The sequence below is a fragment of the Carcharhinus amblyrhynchos genome, chromosome 23 (genome assembly GCF_965287045.1).
Source record: "Carcharhinus amblyrhynchos chromosome 23, sCarAmb.v2.hapA, whole genome shotgun sequence".
Taxonomy (NCBI): Eukaryota; Metazoa; Chordata; class Chondrichthyes; order Carcharhiniformes; family Carcharhinidae; genus Carcharhinus; species Carcharhinus amblyrhynchos.
In genome coordinates, this window is record NC_137346.1 from 6048954 (window position 1) to 6069225 (window position 20272).

At 41.1% G+C, this 20272-nt stretch overlaps 1 protein-coding gene across 1 annotated transcript in view; it reads right to left on the reverse strand.

The window, feature by feature from the left end:
* The window catches only part of med13a (mediator complex subunit 13a), a 182603-nt gene that overhangs the window by 88467 nt on the left and 73864 nt on the right, over positions 1-20272 (reverse strand). Inside the window, exons 8-9 of the mRNA XM_080210890.1 lie at positions 17510-17669; positions 1791-1895 (exon numbers count right to left, since the gene is read on the reverse strand). Coding sequence (XP_080067016.1) covers positions 1791-1895; positions 17510-17669 — 265 coding nt within the window. The remainder of the gene's footprint in view (positions 1-1790; positions 1896-17509; positions 17670-20272) is intronic.

A 20272-nucleotide genomic window follows, 5' to 3' on the forward strand; every position in this document is an offset into this window, starting at 1 on the left:
ACTACTTTAAACAAAATCTCCACTCCACCTTGAATACCAAAGGCTTCCCATCACCCCCTTTAGGTTTCTTTTGTCTAAACTGTTGTACAAACTGTTCACAACTGCTCTAACTCAACTCCCAGACTATTAAAATGGCAACAATTTTTTTGATTTACCTGAAGCCTGCTTTGCCACTTTAAATATGATTACTGCAATAGTCTCTAACTCAGAACATTTCTTATTCTTCTTTGAACTCTTCTGAACAATACCTTAGTCTCTGTTCTGTCCCAATTCCCTGCTTATCTGGACTATAACTGGTTCTTTGGGAAGCTCGCCTCTTTGCAGCTCCCTAGTCCTGCCCTGCTTTTCCTGACAGAATTGAGATATGTTCACTCCCTGGTTCCTTTTGTCAACTGCAATATATCCAGCCAAAACTAAAAATTAAAAGCTTTTCTACCTTACAAAGTTCTTTGTCACTAATCAACTGCTAACTTATTTACTCTGAATGCTGTAGCCCTCTCTAACACAATAGTAATACAGCTGGAACTGAACCAACACCACACATGCAAACATCATTGTCCAGCATGAATTTAACTATAGGTTTTACCCTTCTTTCCACAGAAGCATTAAACATAATTAAAACTATACCTTATTTCTAATGTTTACCAATACAAATAAATCAATTTTGTTTTCCTAAGAATAAGATATATGCTTATCACAATCAATTTTAGCTCCCAATACCAGACCTTGACCTTTTCCCTTCTAATTTACTTTCCCTCTGCTACTGATTTTGTTCCATCACCCTCCATCAAAGCAAAAGCAGTGAAATAGGGAAAAAAAACAGAATAAATTAAAAATTTAATACAAAAGGAACCCACAGAGAAAATAACCAACCACTATTTTAATATTCCCTCAATGCGAGGCCTTGTCCTCTCATGACCTAAAGCCCATTTTGCCCAGTGACTCATCTGTCCATACATGTTAATCAGTTCCCATATCCTGTTATCTGGTCCTTTCAGGCTGGCATCTGGATGTAAGTTTTGGTTTTTTTAAAAAGAGAAAAGGGGGACTAAATACGTAAAATAGGAAAAATAACAAGTAACAGAGAAACTAATTAGTGGAAAAAGAAAAAAATTACACAAACAGACAAATAATTGAAGATTTATATTTGTATTGGACAACTTAGTCTGAGCAACCGCATATAGAAGATCACCAATATGTTTAATACCATTTAAAATACTCAAACAATATGGACAAAATTCAACAATAGTGAGGATTGCTGTTCTTAAAATACTTCTGATCATTTCTCTATCCAAAGTTCAGCTCCCTTTCAGTTGCTGTGAACAAAGGTTTATAAACATAAGGTTGATAAACATAAGGTTGAGAGTTTGCTGGCTTGATTTTAACTCCACTGAGCTAAAAAGCAATACTGACTAATCGCTTAGGAAAGCTCGAGCATACTGGATAAATGTGCAACTCAATTTAGCAGCAACCTCAGTCTGCAGTGACAGCTGCTGTGCCTTTCTAATTCCCATTTTAATAACTAGATTGGTCAATAAGCAGCACCACTGGGATTAACTGTTCATTAGAAAAGAAAGAAAATACTCAAACACAGTTAGCCAGCATCTGAAAGAGACAGATTTGGATCTTGTGAATTGAGAAACTTTAGCTTTTTACTGGCTTTACTTCTTGAACATTTTTTTAAATCAGAGAAAGTAAGTTCAATGTATTATGGACGTATCACCATCCTTGAAGCATAACGTTCTTGCCCTGATTTCAAAATACGTAAATATTTGAAAAGGTTCATCTACCTTGAACAGTTGCAATTCACTTTATGTGTAGCCTCAACAAAATCCCAAGATGTCTCTTTGCCAGTTGAATCATCTTCACAGCCATTCACAGTGGAATATTTTCGTCTGGAAATGATCACGTTTGAATTAAATTTGATATTGATCAACATTAATCCGAAGTTTTTGTCCAAAACTATCTCAAAATAAGCAAGACCACAACATGCCCATAAACTAGCTCTGAGGCAGTCCGAACTCAACCAACCAACCAACCAGTTGGAGGCTAGGAAATCTGCATTTTCACCCAATACGCTGGGTTGGGTGACTGGCATTGTATTGTCAGCAAACTTATACGTATTACTGAAGGTCAAGTCATCAACATAGATTGTAAATAGCTGAGGTTCCAGCCCTGATCCTTGCAGCACTCCACTAGTTACGGCCTGTCAACATGAAATATCTTGTTAATATTCCCTGTTCTTCCTGTCCATGAACCAAACCTTCATCGTGCTAATATAGTAACCCAACTCCATGAAATCTCATCTTGCATACTGAGTAACCTCTCCTGTCCAGAGATCGAAAAATGTAGAAATACCAATTGGTATTTTTTAGCTGAGGGGTTGCATAGATTACTTCTGGGGTCACAAGTTTCCCCTTCTCCAAGGCTGCAATGGTGATCGTGGGAGAAGACTACTAAGTTCTGGCAGGACTTCCATAGACCCACTGGATCAATGCCACCAAACAGCAAGGAAGGTGAGCCCAAAGGCTTAAAACATATCTCGCACAAGTGTCGAAATAGCCTGGGATTTTTGTGCGCCAATCTAGCACAGCAGAGGCCAGGCAAGCGCAACTCAATGACTGAATGAATGCAGGAAATACCGAGGTCATGCTAAGTTGGGAAGGTGAGTAGGAGCATCAAACATTGAATTAACAAAACATCCTCTCTGCCAAACGTTCAGGCTCCCTACCCCACAGAGCCATTTCAAAGCTTTTCATTTTGCACTCAGAGCATTTGCAATACCAAATTTAAAAAGGAACAGCAATTTAAACTTCATAGGAGTGTGCTGACTGGTTGGCAAGTGGAATCTGATTGGTAGAAGCAATGCAACGAATTAAGCCAACATCCTTTCACACTACTATCTTTATGTCATTCTTTTCTTTCAGGAATATTCTGCTTTTCCCATTCCATCTTTCCAAAATCTCATGTACCCTTAAATACTTATTTCACAACCTTCCAACCATGTCGCTGTAATTGTCCAATTTCAATTCTCTTCCTGTACCCAGTGGTGCACTATGGCAGACTTCCATCTGTTTCCATTTCTAGTTATTCCTGAAACAGGTCACTAGTCTGTCACTATTGGTTTCTAGTTTTAAGGGACGCCATCCCACATTAAGCATGGCTGACTAGTCTCTCCTGCTCTTAGCACCAGCCACTGGCGCATTAGGCCATGTTAAGAATGCAGATATCTTTGTCATCAAATCCTAGGATGGGACTTAAAGCCAGAGTTTCTGCCTCAGAGGAAGGGACACTACCCACCATGTCAAAGACCTTCACCTCTGTAATTGTAATTAGTATATACCATTTGTACATTTATGTTGCTAGTTATATGTCTATTACAAATGCTTTGTGCATTCAGATATAAAGCTTGTTTACTACTATTCTTTGCACGGACCTTATTTGTTGATGCAATATTGCCACTACCCTCTGCCCCTTCCTGCCTCACTCTGTTTATCTGTTTTTATTAAACATTTAAGATTTGCCAGACACAACACAAAACAAACATGAGACTGCACTGATTTGTCATGCAGAGAAGAAAAAGACCAGTATATCAATGATTATAGAAAAGGATCAACTTGCGTACACTGTCCCCTCTAAAGTATGCACAAGAGGGAACAAACATGTTGGTTGTCTTAGTAAACACAGGAATAAAATGGAGGTTTAAGCTAATGAAATATGAAAAGAAGAAAAACTGGTGTTCTGCTGTGGTGTGGGGGCAAGCTGTATATGCTAAGTATCAGTGGAGCTATGTAACATGCATCTTATCTTTTTCCAAGTTAATGAAATGTAACACATCTTTAATCCAGTGGGAATAGGATGGAGGAGCATACGATTGCAATCTAAGTAAATTTAAACATCTTTCCAGAAGAGTCACAAAGGCTAGGAATTCAAGTTTTATATTTTGTCAATGGAAGGATTGTTGGTAACACACCAAAAAAAATGCAGTCAGTGGAAATGTGTCAACAGGTGTTCACAACATGGCAAAAGTAGTTTTAAAGATGGCTGTCCAGTAACTGCGCAAGGACGGCAAGACCAAAACACACATCACAGTAGCAGGCGCCTGACACATATCACTGGTGGGATCAATACCTTGAATATTTTTTTTTTAATTATTCATTCTTGGGATATGGGCATCATCAGCTGTCCAGGGTTTACTACCCATCCCTTGTTGCCCAAGGGTAACTGAGAGCCAATCACATTGCTGTGGCTCTGGAGTCACATGTAGGCCAGACCAGGGAAGGACATTAGTGAACCAGATGGGTTTTTCTGACAATTGACAACAGTTTCATGGCCATCAGTAGATTCTTAATTCCAATATTTTTCATTTAAATCAAATTTCACCATCTGCTATGGCAGGATTCGAACCTGGGTCCCCAGGACATTAGCTGAGTTTCTGAATGAATAATCTAGCGACAGTACCATTGCCTCCTGACTATCTTAGATCGTTTGATCTTAGCCAGATGGATATAGTGGAAGGTTTTATACTGTGTCACTCCATGTTTAGCACAGATGGAGGAGGAATGAATGCAATAATACCACATCCCAAATCTCATTTGTAAATTCTTCAACTAAGTCTTTCTTCCATAAGGTCCTCACAGTTGATAATGAAGGACTATGAAGAGAAAGAATTTTAGCATACAGAATGATAGTTGGGGTTGAAGTCAAAAATGCATCAATAGGGGAGCAGTGTAGGGAACTGAGGAGTCATTCTGCGTACAAAGTTACATACTTCAAAGTATCTGAAAACGTGGGTCTTGGGGAAAGGTTGTCCATATTCTGCTAAGTTGGTGCAGACATGTCATCAACAGGTAGATCTTTAAGTGTTTTAATGCTATGAATGGACAAAATACTAAAAGCTCCACCCAAGATAGAGGGAAGAATGAAGTGGTTCCTGAAAATAAAGGAAAGCATTGAAAAAGTTTGCAAGCCAAATTGGTGCCTGAAGCGTACCAAATTCTAAGGATTGACATAACAATAGCATTCTTAGTAATGGAGAACTGGCTGAAATTAGAGCCACGATGTGGATATGCCGGCGTTGGACTGGGGTAAACACAGTAAAAAGTCTGACAACACCAGGTTTAAGTCCAACCGATTTATTTGATAGTACACTCACTAGCTTTCGGGGTTAGTCCCTTCGTCAGGTGAATGGAGAGTTCTGGCCTCAGACACAGCATATAAAGCACAGACAGTTTACAGGTTACTGATTAGAATGCGAATTTTTACACCTAACCTGCTGTTCAAATCTTAAAGTGGCTGACGTGAGTGGAAGGAGCACTGATCACAGGTTGAAGAGATGTGTATTGTTTCCAGACAGTACAGTAAGTGAGGTTTTGCAAACCCAGGCAAGTCACGGGGGTTACATCTGTAACCTCTCTCTTCATAGTCCTTCATTATCAACTGTAAGGACCTTACGGAAGAAAGACTTAGTTGAAGAATTCACAAATGAGAATTGGGATGTGGTATTATTGCATTCATTCCTCACCTGACGAAGGGACTAACCCCAAAAGCTAGTGAGTGTACTATCAATTAAATCGGTTGGACTCAAACTTGGTGTTGTCAGACTTTTTACTGACATTAGAGCCGCCAGGGAGGAAGGGATACAAAATGATGATTCTAAAATGTGTGGGAAAACATTTTTACCCGTAGGGTGGTGACAGTCTGAAATGTGCTTCCTGGAACAGTGGTAGAGGTGAGTTGCCTCACATCCTTCAAAAAGTACCTGTATGTGCACTTGACATTCAAGGCTATGGGTCAAATGCTGGTAAATGGGGTTACGTCAGAGTTCAGCAGTTTCACATGTCAATAGGCCAAAGGGCCTCTTCTGCACTATATGACTATGTCGAGGACCAACAGAGGCAGAGTTATGCACGCAATAAGGAATTTTAACAAAGTTACTGTTGGAAATGCTCAAACTTCACATTTGAGATGAAATAGCCTTTAATAAATTCAAACTCCTGCCTCCAATCAGAAAGGTGCCTGGAGCGGTTCCACATCCATCAGTGGTCACTGCGTGGCTGAGTGAACTTAATTACAGCAACTAAACAGACTGCAATATATTCTAATTCTTCTCAGTGAAACACATCGTTTTCCACATAATTCCTTCTTCATCTCAAAAGTCGTTACAGCAGGAAGAGACCATTTGGCCCATCAATTCTATTTTAGCCTTCTGTGCAGAGTCCCACCAAGTCCCAGTGCCCTGCGAAAATGCCCAATGCCTGCACCTTTACTTTATCAGTACTCTTCCTTTTGAAATCATTCCTCTCCACTTCCATCACCTTCATAGGCAGCAAGTTCCAGTTGGAGCATAATGGAGATATTATGCTCCACCTTCCAATCCACATCCTTCACTTGCAACAAGCCTTCAGCATTTCATGAAGTGTGAGAAGTTAACAATTTGCCTTTTCCCCACTAATCGGAGACAGACTTCACAATGAAACACACAAGTTAATTCAACTATATTGAGCGTCAAGTCAATAAGGCAAGGCTGGATTGTCTTTAATGTTTGGAGTATAATGAGTAAGACAGGTGAGTTAAGGGCACAGATTGATACATGGAAGTGTGGTATTGGTGCCATCACAGAAATATGTTTGAGGGAAGGGCAGGACCAGCAAATCAACATTCCAGGTATAGGATCTTTAAGACAGTATGGTGGCACAGTGGTTAGCACTATTGCCTCAGCGCCAGACAATTGTCTTCATGTGATATCCTCTGGGTGCTCAGGTTTCCTCCCACAGTCTGAAAGATGTGCTGGTTAGGTATATTGGCCATGCTAAATTCTCCCTCAGAGTACCCGAACACAAACCAGAGCGTGGCAACTAGGGAATTTTCAAAGTAACTTCATTGCAGTGTTAATGTGAGCGTACTTGTGACACTAATAAATAAACTTAAACTTTAGGCAAGACAGAGGAGGGTGTAAAAAGGGAGGTGGTATTAATTAAAGAGTCAATTACTGTGATAAGGAGAGATGGTACCTTGGAAGAGTTTTCAACTGAGGCTTTGTGGGTAGAACCAAGGAGCATAAAGAGTGCAGCCATATTACTGGAAGTGTATGATAGGTACCCCAAAAAGTCAGCAGGAAAGAGGGCAGCAGATGTGTAGACAATTCACTGAAGTGTGCAAGAATTATAATTGGATAATTATACTAGGGGATTTCAGCTTTGCCAACATAAATTGCAATATTCATTTTGCAGGGGGATGTGTAAGAATTATAACTGGGTAATTATTATAATCAAAATGAATGGTGCAGCAAACACGAAGGGCCAAATAGCCTCCTATTTTCTATGTTTCTAACCAAGTTGCGGCATCTAGTCAGCTGTCTGCCTGTAACCAGTTTACAGCAGCCCAGTAATGGAATTAGAAAATCGGGTAAAACCATGCCTCCCAAAGATTATGCTCTGTGAAGTTTTGGCACCTTCCTATTCCAAATGAAGTCTGAAATGAGACGATCGACTTATGAAAAAATGATTTTGGGAAAAAACTGGGACACATTAGAAGTATAAACATTTAAGGAGGGAATTCATTTTGACAGCATTAATGCTACCTGCAAGGGTGAACTTGTGCTTTAAATCGTGTTCTATATTTGAAAGGGCAAAGTTGCATTTAAAGAGATCAAACTTGTCTGCTACATACACCGCAGATAGCTAAATTAAAGGAGATCTCAAAAGGTGATGTATGGAGAGGAAAGTTAGAAGCTGCTGCATTCAAAGGAAAAGTTTGTTCTATCTTAAACTGAGTTTATAACCCGAAGAACAGATAAAGCATTAAGCAAAGACATAGCAGGGTCTGTAATACAAGAGGTCATTTGCATTAAACGAAACCCTTCGTTCAGTGTCTCCTCCTTTTGCACTTTTATCAGGCACTGGCTATCGCAAAGTGTAATAGCAAGGGGCTCAATAGCTATAGAAGCTAGTTGAGGAGCAGGGGCACCTTGAGAACAGGGGAAATATTCAGAATGGGTATTTTTTGTTCACATCAAATGGACTATGGAACAGAATATAACTATTTCGCCCAAGAAATCTGTGCCAAATCCAAACTTTTCAGATAGATCTACAACATGAATCTCTGGGAGTCTACAGTTGAGGGGCATTACTAGATGTTAGAAAAGGAATGTCTTGAATCTGCGTGTTCTCCCCATGTCTCTGTGGGTTTCATCCAATTTCTTCCCCCAGTCCAATAGACGTGATTAGGCACACTGACCATGCTAAGTTGCGTCTTAGTGTCCTGAGAACGAGTAGGTTAGAGATCAGGCCTAGGTGGGATCGTTGTTGGTGCAGACATTCTTTCTTCTGACTTCATGATGGAAGGTCGGTCTTTGATGAAGCAGCTGAAGATGGTTGTACCCAATGATATTATATTGAAGAATTACTGCAGTGATGGCCCGAAACAGATAACTGACTTCCAATCACCACAACCATTTTCCACTATGCCTGGTAGGACTCTAACCAGCAGAGAATTTTCTCGATTCCCATCATTCCCAGGTTTGACAAGGGTGCTTGATGCCATACTCAATCAAATACTGCCTTGATGGCAAGGGCAGTCACTCTCAGCTCACCTGTGAAATTCAGCTCTTTTTTCCAAATGTTTGAACCAAAGCTGTAGTCAGGAGCTGAGTAACTTGGCAGAAGCCAAACTGAGCATCAGTAATTAGGTAATTGCTGAGTAAATGCCACTTGATAGCATTATTGATAACCCCTTCCACAACTTTACTGATGATCATGAGTAGATTAATGGGTGGTAATGGGTCAGGTTAGATTTGTCCCATTTCTTGTGTGCAGGACATACTTGGGCAATTTTCCACATTGCTACGGGTGTGGCAAGTCCCAGAGACAAGTTTTCAGTACTACTGCTGACATACTGTACCATAGCCTTTGCAGCATCCAGCACCTTCTTTATAAGATGTGAAGTGACTCGAATTTGCTAAAGGCTAGCATTTGTGATGCTGGGGGCAAAGATTCAATAAGTTTCTCAAAGACCAATGAAAATAAGATGTTCAGATTTATACAAGGTAGCATAATATTCTTTGAATTGATAGTACATCTGTGGAGGATCAACTGATACCCCTGCAGAGGTTTGAATCTTTATAATTAAATGGGTTGAGGATGACTGGCTGAGCTGGTGGGCCAATAGTTTACATGTAATGTTACAGTCATAGCTAGCGTGTAGAGAAAGATCAACTTAATCAAGTTTAGTCCATTCAAAATTCTGACAGCAGCAGGGAAGAAGCTGTTCTCGAGTCAGTTAGTACATGACCTCAGGCTTTTGTATCTTTTCCCCAAAGGAAGGCGGAAGAGAGAATGTCCAAGATGTGAGCAGTCCTTAATTACACTGGCTGCTTTGCTGAGACAGCGGGAAGTGTAGACAGAGTCAGCGGATGGGAGGCTGGTTTGTGTGATGGATTGGGCTACACTCACGACCTTTTGTAGTTCCTTCCTAGACAGAGCAGGGGCCATACCAAGCTGTGATGGGCACACACAGGACATGTCATTGGTGATCTGGATACTTAAAAACTTGAAGCTCTCGACCCTTTCGTCCCTGTTAACATAGACAGGAGCATGTTCTCCTTTATGCTTCCTGAAGTCGATGACCATCTCCTTTGTTTTGTTGATATTGGAGGGAGAGATTATTATTATTGCTGCACCAGTTCACCAGATTCTCGTTCCTGTACTTTGTCATCATTGAGAGAGATCTGACCCACTACAGTGACGTCATCAGCAAACATGAAAATCGAATTGGAGAGGAATTTGGCCAGTCGGGTGTATAAGGAGTTTAGTAATGCGCTGACAACACAGTCTTGTGGGACACCAGTGTTGAGGATGACTGTGGAAGAGGCGTTGTTGCCTAACCTTACCAATTGTGGTCAGGCAGTTCAGTCGCAGAAAGAAGTGCTGAAGGCCAGGCCACGAAGTTTGGAGATGAGTTTTGTGGGAATCATAGTGCTGAAGGCTGAGCTATGGTCAATAAGTAGGAGTCTGACATAAGTATCCTTGTTATCCAGGTGTTCCAGAGTTGAATGCAGGGCCAGGGAAATGGTATCTACTGTGGACCTGTTGTGACTATAGGCAAAAAGTAGTGGCTCTAGGTAGTCCAGGAGGCTGGAATTGATTCATGCCATGACTGCCTTTTGAAGCACTTCAGAGCCACCAGCCGATAATCATTAAGGCACGCTGCTTCGTAGCAGCAGCTGATGAGTCTTCTATCAAGTCCTCAATGCCACTTGGTTACATGATTCTTAATTGGTGGGGAAAATAGAGGCCAAATATGATTGATGGGTAAGAGTGCAGGAGATGCTTCATGCTGCCAATGCAACTCTTTTTGACTACAGCAGGGGTGACATCTGGAAATAGGGACAGTCTCTTGCCTTGACAGAGTAAGAGAGCAGTTTTCTCAGCATAGCAGTGGATCTGGTCATGAGCCTGGTAATAGTGAACCTGTATAATGAAGGGGTGCAGATCTTCAGATTCCTTGGGTCTCACCCAAATGACCTGTGGGCTTGACCCAAGAGAGGCTTGTCCTGCAATAACTGCACAACAAACTGAGGGCGTGGGCTCTCCATCTGTTTAATCACACCAAATAAGTGAATGTTGTTGCATTTCTGACACCCCTCCAAATCTTCATAAAGCTACAATGATTTGACCAGCTGAGAGCTGATTTACTGTACTCTGCAGGTCCACCACTTGTGCCAGTGCCACAGAACACTGCTGAGTATTCAAGCTCCTGCAAGCAGTTTCCCTGCAATTCAGAGGCTACTTGCAATGTTATAAGAACATAAGAACATAAGAAATAGGAGCAGGAGTAGGCCATCTGGCCCTTCGAGCCTGCCCCGCCATTCAATAAGATCATGGCTGATCTGTCGTGGCTCAGTTCCACTTTCCCACCCTCTCCCCATAACCCTTAATCCCCTCTCTTATCAAAAACCCATCAACCCGCTTCTTAAAAATATTTAGCGAGGCAGCCTCCACCACTTCAACGGGCAGAGAATTCCAGAGATTCACCACCCTTTGAGTGAAGAAGTTCCTCCTCAACTCCGTTCTGAACCGCCCCCCCTTTATCTTGAGGCTGTGCCCCCTAGTCCTACTGTCTTTTTTGAGCGGGAAGAGTCTTTCCACCTCTATCCTATCCATCCCATTCATCATCTTATACGTCTCAATGAGATCTCCCCTCATTCTTCTAAACTCTAACGAGTACAAGCCTAGTTTATTCAGCCTCTCCTCATAGCTCAACCCCCTCAACTCCGGTATCAGCCTAGTAAACCTCCTCTGCACTCCCTCCAGGGCCAAAATATCCTTGCGCAGGTGCGGCGCCCAAAACTGCACACAGTACTCCAGCTGCGGCCTCACCAATGCCCTATACAGCTGCAGCAAGACCTCCCTACTTTTATATTCAATCCCCCTCGCTATGAAGGCCAGCATCCCATTCGCCTTCCTGACCACCTGCTGCACTTGCAGGCTGGGTTTTTGCGACTCATGCACAAGGACCCCGAGGTCCCTCTGCACCGTCGCCTGCTGCAGTTTTTCGCCACGTAAGTAATAGTCCTTCCTACCATTCTTCCTACCAAAGTGGACCACCTCACACTTGCCAACATTAAATTCCATTTGCCATTTCCTGGCCCATTCGCCCAGCCTATCTAGATCCTTCTGCAGACTCTCCACACCCTCCGCACAATTTGCCTTTCCCCCAATCTTGGTGTCATCAGCAAATTTCGACACCCTACACTCGGTTCCCTCCTCCAGATCATCTATATAAATGGTAAATAGCTGAGGCCCCAGCACCGACCCCTGGGGCACCCCACTAGTCTATAGAGGACTTCAGTTCTTCCCTGACCTTATCTCCAAGCAGGGAGTTGTGACCATATCAATTTTTCCACATACATCACTTATGAATGATTCCAATGTGCCTATAAACAGCTCCACACTTGGGCAGGTCCCCAATTAGCACGATTCATTTCTCTGTTAGCACCAGTAGCATCAGGACAGTTCAAGGCTTCACTGCCTGTTACCATGGCATCTTTCTGAAATCAGATTCCAGCCATTTCTCAAAGTTTTGAGAGCAAAGCCATATGCACTTGCACACAAACAAAAATAGCTGAGACACAAAAGTAATAATAGTGTGCCTAAAATATCATGAATTTAGTCTACCTCATAGCACAGGGAAATGTGTGTTACATTATCAATGCATCCCATTCCCTCCACTCTGCTTCTTGTTATCCAAATTGCTGCAGTGCTTTATGGCCCTAATGTTTCTTTGTAGGCATCAAAATCTCATCACCTGAGCCCTCTCCATCCTTTTAGTTTAAGATCCTAGTTTGAAGTTCACTGGAACACAGATTCCAGTTTGATATCTGGAGCTCATTCTAACTGCACAACCCCCTCTTTCCCAGTGCCCCATGGATTGAAATCCCACAATACTTCCGATCTCTAATCTGTGCCAATTACAGTGTAGTTCATGTAATTTACATTTGAAACTTTGCATTTTAATTTGCACCCTAACTCCTCAAACTCACAGCAGAACATCAATCCCAACTCCATCAATATTCCTCTGTGGCTGTGGCGACTCAATCTTCCCCTTTCCACTCATTTCCAGCTGTGAAGGGATGCCTCTGATGCTGACAATAGGCAGGCAACACAATCTTCAAGATTCCCAGTCACAGCTGCAGAGAGCATTAGTTATCTTCATTATAATACTGTCCCTTACCAATACCATAGTCCTTTTACTACCAGCTCCCCCTACCAACTTGACTGGCTTCCTGCACTATGGTCAATTTGTCCATTCACACGGCAGTCCTGGTTTTGATTTGATTTATTGTCACATGTATTAGCATAATGAAAAGTATTGTTTCTTGCACACCATTCAGACAAGGCATACCATTCCAAGAAGGAAATGAGAGAACGTGGAATGTAGTGTTACAGTCATAGCTAGGAAGTAGGGAAAGATCAACTTAACGCATGATAGACCCATTCAAAAGTCTAACAGCAGCAGGGCAGAAGCTGTTCCAGCTGGTTGGTATGTGACTTCAGACTTTTGTATCTTTTTCCTGACAGAAGGTGGTGAAGACAGAATGCTGCAGGAGGCCTTAATTATACTGGCTGCTTTAACGAGGCAGTGGGAAATGTAGACAGTCAATAGACAGGAGGCTGGTTTTCATCCACACAAGCAGTATGCATCTCATATCTGGTTGTCAAGAGCTGAGACTTTTGATCACTACATCCAAATCTGTCTGCCTGCTTCACAGTCTCTCACTGCTACCCTGACCACTGACATTCTTTAACCTCCTAATTAACCGAAATGGTGCGACTGCCTCCTGGAACAAAATGCCCAATTTATGTTACAGCTCAGACTCCAGCTCAACAGCATGGAGCCAAGGATGCACAAGGCCATCATATGCATATACCTTCTGATGTTCACTTGGTCAAAATTCACAATGCTTTCAAGTCAGGGTAACTTGCCTGCCTTCTTAACTAGCAATTTTATATAGCATCAACAGAACAATGGATAAAGGATAAATGCTAATTTTAGAAAAACAGTGGTGCTATCAGATGATGGCAGAAGAAAACATTGACTGCTTCAATTTAATCTGAAAATAAATTTAAATACAAAAAATAAATCAAGATTCAAATAATATGCAGACAGAATACTTGATCACAAAATTAATGCAGCTTGGGTCATTGCTGGCACTGGAATTTCAGTAAACCACAAATGGGGAGCATGAGATTATTGTACAATATCCACTTGAATTGCAATGAACACCCAGCAGTTTATCTGAAGTGCCTTTAAAGTACCACATTAGAGTGAAGCAGTTATTGTTATAGGTCTGTGCTGGCAATGGTACTTGCAGCAGCAATTTGAGGTGATATTAACAAAAAGGGTCCTAACAACATTGTAGAGAAAACAAATTGTGCCAGTATTCTTTCAACGACTACATGGTGAATGTCTTTGGGGGACATTCTCTTTTCATACACCCAACAACTTCCACTGTGCACTCAAAAGTTGTTACAAATGGAAGGTTCAAACATGTTATTTAAGGTAAAAGGATGGTCATGTGACCTGTTCTGAAGTCAGCCTTATAGCAAGCATGGATGCTTTGACTGTTGGTGATTAATGGGGACCAGGTTGTTTTGCTGGTGCAAGGCGTTTACACACAGAAGCAATGGTAGCAGTATGTGTGGTAGTGGGTAGATAGAGTCTAAGTCTCAGAAGTGTTGGGTTGTAAACAGTTATGCTTCAAACCTGTTCAGTTAGTTCCAACATGAGAGTTGGGTCACAAGGATAGCTAATAAGAAATATGAGGAGTAGGCCTTCTAGCCCCTCGAGCCTGCCCCGCCAATTCAAGAAGATTATGGCTGATCTGATAGTGGTTCAGTTCCACATACCCACCTGCTCCTCATAACCCTTAATTCCTTTATTGGTCAAAAATCTGTGACTTAAACACATTTAACAAGCTAGCCTCCACTACTTCAATGGGCAGAGAATTCCAAAGATTCACTATCCTCTGGGAGAAGAGGTTCCTCCTCAACTCCGTTCTAAATTGACTCCCTTGTATTTTGGGGCTGTGCCCTCGAGTTCTTGTTTCCATTCTAAGTGGAAATAATCTCACTGCTTCTACCCTGTCTAGCCCCTTCATTATCTTATATGTCTCTATAACATCTCCCCTCAGCCTTCTAAACTCCGAGTACAGGCCCAGTCTACTCAATCTCTCCTCAAAGCTAACCCCCTCATCTCGAGAATCAACCTGGGTAAACCTTCTCTGCACCCCCTCCAAAGCTAATATATCCTTTCTTAAATAAGGGGACAAAAATTGTACAAAAATTCTAGATGTGGCCTCACCAGTACCTTGTACAATTGCAGCAAGACCTCCATGCTTTTATACTCCATCCCTCTTGCGGTAAAGCCAACATTCCATTTGCCTTCTTGATCACCAGCTGCACCTGCAAACTGAGTTTTTGTGACTCATGCACAAGGACCCCCAGGTCCCTCTGCATAGTAGCATGTTGTAATTTTTCAACATTTAAATAAATAGTCCATTTTACTATTATTCCTTCCAAAGTGGATAACCTCACACTTGCCAATGTTATACTCCATCTGCCAGATCCTTGCCCACTCACTTAGCCTATCCAAATCTCTCTGCAAACTGTGTCCTCCATGCAATTTGCTTTCCCACTCTTTTGTGTCATCCGCAAACTTTGTTGCCCTACACTCAGTCCCCTCTCCAGATCATCTACGTATATGGTAAACAGTTGAGGCCCCAGCACCGATCCCTGCAGCACGCCACTAGTCACCAACTGCCAACCAGAAAAGCACCCATTTATTCTGACTCTGCTTTCTGTTAGATAGCCAATCCTCAAGCCAGGCTAACACTTGACCCCCAACTCTGTGTACCTTTATCTTACGCAGCAACCTTTTGAGGCACCTTACTGAATGCCTTCTGGAAATCTAAATACACCACATACACCGGTTCCCCTCTGTCAACCGCACTCATTACATCTTCATAAAAATCCAGTAAATTCACCAAACATGACTTTCCCTTCATGAATCCATGCTGCGTCTGCTTGATTGAACCATTCTTTTCCAGGTGTCCTGCTATTTCTTCCTTAAATGATGGATTTCAGCATTATCCCAACTACGAATGTTAAGCTAACCGACCTGTAGTTACCCACCTTTTGTCTACCTCCCTTTTTAAACAGTGGCGTTACATTACCTGTTTTTCAATCAGCTGGCACCTCCCGAGTCCAGTGAATTTTGATAAATTCATTGCATCTGCAATTACTTCTGCCATTTCTTTAGTACCCTGGGACGTATTCCATCTGGACACAGACTTGTCTACCTTTAGTTCCATTAGCCTACCCAGCACTACCTCTTTACTAATAGTAATCCTTTTAAGGTATTCACCCCCTACAGTCCTATGATCGTCAATTATCAGTAATCAGCATTTTATCTGGCTACAAATGCCATGAAGATTAGCTTTGAAGGGGAAGGATTTCTAAAATATCACTTAAGGGCAGCCTGTAAGGATTCAGGAGGGAGAGTAGCTATGCTGCTGAAAGATCCATTCTAGAGGAAGAATTCCAGGAGAGGCACCTGGAATTGTGTGATTAAGAGTTCCAAAGCCAAGGAAAAGAACATAAGCAAACTCACAGATGCTAAGTATCACAATGGACTAGTGGACAAGTGCGTGTATCTGGTTGTGCTGAAAGGAAAAGGGACTGTTTTGTTTCACAGTTGCCTACAAAAGAATGTTTTGAGTCAAGTCTTAAAAGCAGGGAAGTTATGTTGGAGTTGTATAGAACTTTGGGTGAGGCCACAGCTGGATTACTGTGCACAGTTCTGGTTGCCACATTATAGGAAGGATGTGATTGCATGAGAGGTGGAGGAGATTCACCAGGATGCTACCTGGGATGGAACATTTAGGTTATGAAGCGATTGGATGGGCTTGCATTGTTTTCGTTGGAGCAGAAGAGACTGAGGGGTGACCTGATTGAGGTGTGCAAGATTATGAGGTGATTGGACAGAGTGGATAGAGAGCAGCTTTTCCCTTCGTTGAAGGGTCAGCCACAAGGGGACACAGGTTCAAAGTGAAGGGCAAGAGGTAGGGGGGTGCTATTTTTATTCAGGAGGAGGTGACCATCTAAGTGCGCTGCTGCCTGGAAGGGTGGTAAAGGCAGGTTGCCTCACATCCCTTATAAAGTATCTGGATGAGCACTTGTAATGTCATAACATTCAAGGATATGGGCCAAGTGCTGGTAAATGGGACTAGGTGGAAGTAAGGTGTTCTCGCATACAGGTGCGGACTCAGTGGGCCGAAGAGCCTCTTCTAAACCTTTAATTCTATGAGAAATTTTGTGTCATCTTTCCAAGCTGTTTTTTAAATAGTTTAAATTTATCAGTCTCCACTGAGATCATAACAGATAAAACTTAACATATATACTTAACATTAGTATGATCTAACTATTAAACAGAGAATGATGTAATTTAAGTTCAAATCATCATTTTGAAAACAAATCTACAAAAGGAAGCCAAACTAACTTCACATGTATCCAAGAACAGCATTCTATTACAACCAGGTCCTTAATACAAAGGCCAGATGCTCCCAGTTACACATATTCCCCATCCTGTTCAGCTTTGTCTATGCTTTTCCCCTCCCACCCAACCTTTTTCTATTCAACCCCAGACTTGGCACTATCTTTCTTGCTCCTTATAGTTTTGACTCTACTCCAGAGCCCACTGACTGGTAAATATGACTTTTTTCCCCAGACCAAAAAGTAGAAAATAAAAAACACTTTGGCCTAGTAAACAGGATTTGGATTTGAGCTGTAAATGCTGACATTACCCCAAAAGCACTCCTTTTCTTTTTGTTAAGAGCAAAGAACGGGGATGGGGAAAATAAAATAGAGAAATCTAGGTTTGCTCACTGCCCGAGCTAGTTTAGTTTCTTTGCTCAAAAGTTGCCAAGAATATTAATTCATTAAATACTCACTTTTTCTGGGTTCTGTTGAGATTGCACTCTTGCCACACCTTCTCTACCACTTGATTAGCTAATTTTCTAGGAATCTTTCCACCATGCCCTGAATTTTCCATATTAAACACCTCGGTCATTGAAGTAAGTTTTGCCCACTTCTGAGTGGATTGGATTTCAGCTAGAAGAAAATGAAAAATTGTGTTTAGTATTTTGTTTTAATTCATTAACATGTAAATATATATATATATATATATATATATAGCAACACAGAGGGTTATGATCTGTAATACATTACTTAAAGACTGATGATGGAATTAGATTCCCCAGGAATTTACAGTGGACTATTTTCCAAATTTTTATTCACAAATTTTTAAAAGTACATTACATTCCAGTTCAAATTTGACAATACAAGCTTCTTTTATGACAATACATGAGGTGCCTCAATACATTTGCCATTACAGGTTTTATTTGCAATGTACGTTTACGTTTCATGTTGAACATTCACTGTTGCATACATCCCAAATGTCCCACAATGTGCAATGATGGGAAGACCTAAAGACAGTGGCCTTTCACCAATGAGCTTTTGTGGCAACTGCCTCAAGCTTCAGTCGCTGAGCTCATAGTCCTAAACCTTGAAATGTGCTGGTCTGCACCAATCACTCTCTTTGCATTGGAAAAAAACACGTTTCAGGCAGACCAAGATGCATCTTTCTTCAGATTGATAACCCTACAGCAGCAATTGTTTCATAAACACATATTAGAATGAGTAGTAGGCCATTTGGCCCTTTGAGCTTGCACCACCATTCATTTTGATCATGGCTGATCAAATTCAATATCCTGATCCCTCATATCCCTCAATATCTTTAGCCCCAAGAGCTATATTTAATTTCTTCTTGAAATCAGACAATGTTTTGGCCTCCACCACTTTGTGGTAGTGAATCCCACACATTCATCACTCTCTCGGTAAAGAAATTTCTCCATCTCAGTTCTAAAATGTTTACCCCCTTATCTTCAAACAATGATCTCTAGTTCTGGACTCCGTCATCGGGAACATGTTGATTCTACTCTGTTAGAATTTTATAAGTTTCTATGACAGGTGTGTGTTTCTGCCTGGTTTATTGACTGTGACAGGTGTGTGTTTCTGCCTGGTCTTGAAAGAACAGGAGTCTGTCTTTCTCTCTCTCTCTCAGGAGGCTGCTGTTTTGGTCTGTCAGAAGGCAGGTGTCTCTCTCTCTAGAGGTTTTCAAAAGGCTCTAGTAGAGTTAAGTCTTTAAGAGGAATAGTGCTTGAATTGGAACTAATAGTATTATGAAGCAGAGGTGGATCCTCCATCTGAGAACTAACTCTTAACTGCTCAGATAAGTACCTTGCCTTAATCTGTAAGACTGAAGTGTTACGATCTGCACTTCAGCAACTTTTCATGGTTAAATCAGAATAACTACTTGACACTCAAGTCAATAAGTAACAATTTACCTAACAGCAAACAAGTTAACTAAACTATTAGCAAACCAAATAAAACAGGATTGTAATGGAATTCTGTTTAGATAAATACAATTCCCACATTAACAAAAAATAGAACTTTTGTCACACTCTAAATTACAACCAAGTTTGGCATCTTCTGGAATATTCTGGGCTTGCTGGTGATTTTTCTATCTTCTTTGGTACCTTCACTATCAAGATGAGGCTGAGGCTGCGTCTTAAGACATGGATGAAGCTTTTACTCTGGCAAATGACAGTTGCTTTCTCTGCTTATTGTCCCACTGCCTCCTTTCTTTATGCCTATGACGACATCAACATCCCACAATATTAACCCTCGGTTGCAAAAACCATCAAATTTAAATCGAATAAGCTGCTGGTATCCTAGTGCCTGATTTAAACTGATTGACTGAGTTTTTAAAAAAAATCAAAAGCCTGTTTGTTGTCTTGGCAACACTGCTGCCTGGCCCTTCTATGCAAATGTTTCAGTCTGGGACCACATACACACCAGCATTTTTTAAACTTAAAAAAACTCCACCTCTTAAGTCAATTTTACAAACACCCAACTTCACAATAGAGGTTGGTTAGCAGTTAAGTATTTAAATTGGAAAAAGTTTTCATTTGTTATAGTTAAACTGTATTGTTAAATAAAGTTTGTTTTGATAAAAAGTTTGTGTTAACAGAATCACACCTGGAGTGAAGCACCTTATCCTCTCACAAACGTTAAAAATGAAAAACTGCTGGGGACTAGTTGGACTTCATTACATACTCTGTTCTGATAGCCACCTCTGTGCCATTATTAGGGTATCAGCACAAGTGCAATGTTGGGTACGATTTTTCTGCTCTGATCCCAGAGATTTGTACATGGTGCCACAGTTCATTTTTGATCACCAGATAAAGTGCAAGATGGTTCAGGTGTAAGCTACAGCACAAAAGCAGGGTATACGCCAGACCCAAGCCATGTGGAGCACCAACTGGAAATATATTTTAAATAATACCATTTTGATTTTCATGCTTCAAAGCGTTTTTCTCTCAAAATGCATCAATTCAATTGCATCAACAAGAAGTGTTATGGAGAGAAAGCTAAAGTGTGGGTTTAAACTGGATAGTTCTTTGAAAACAAACCGCAAATGAACAAAGATCCATTCTCTGCCATAAGCTTTTTAAAAAACTGCAAACTCCAAGACCAGAACTGACAAAATATGCTCAGCACATTATGATTCAGAATGATTAAGTAACTGAGTTAGAAAATTATTCTAAATCAATACTACCTGTTTTTCAAACTTTAAAATAAATACATGACAA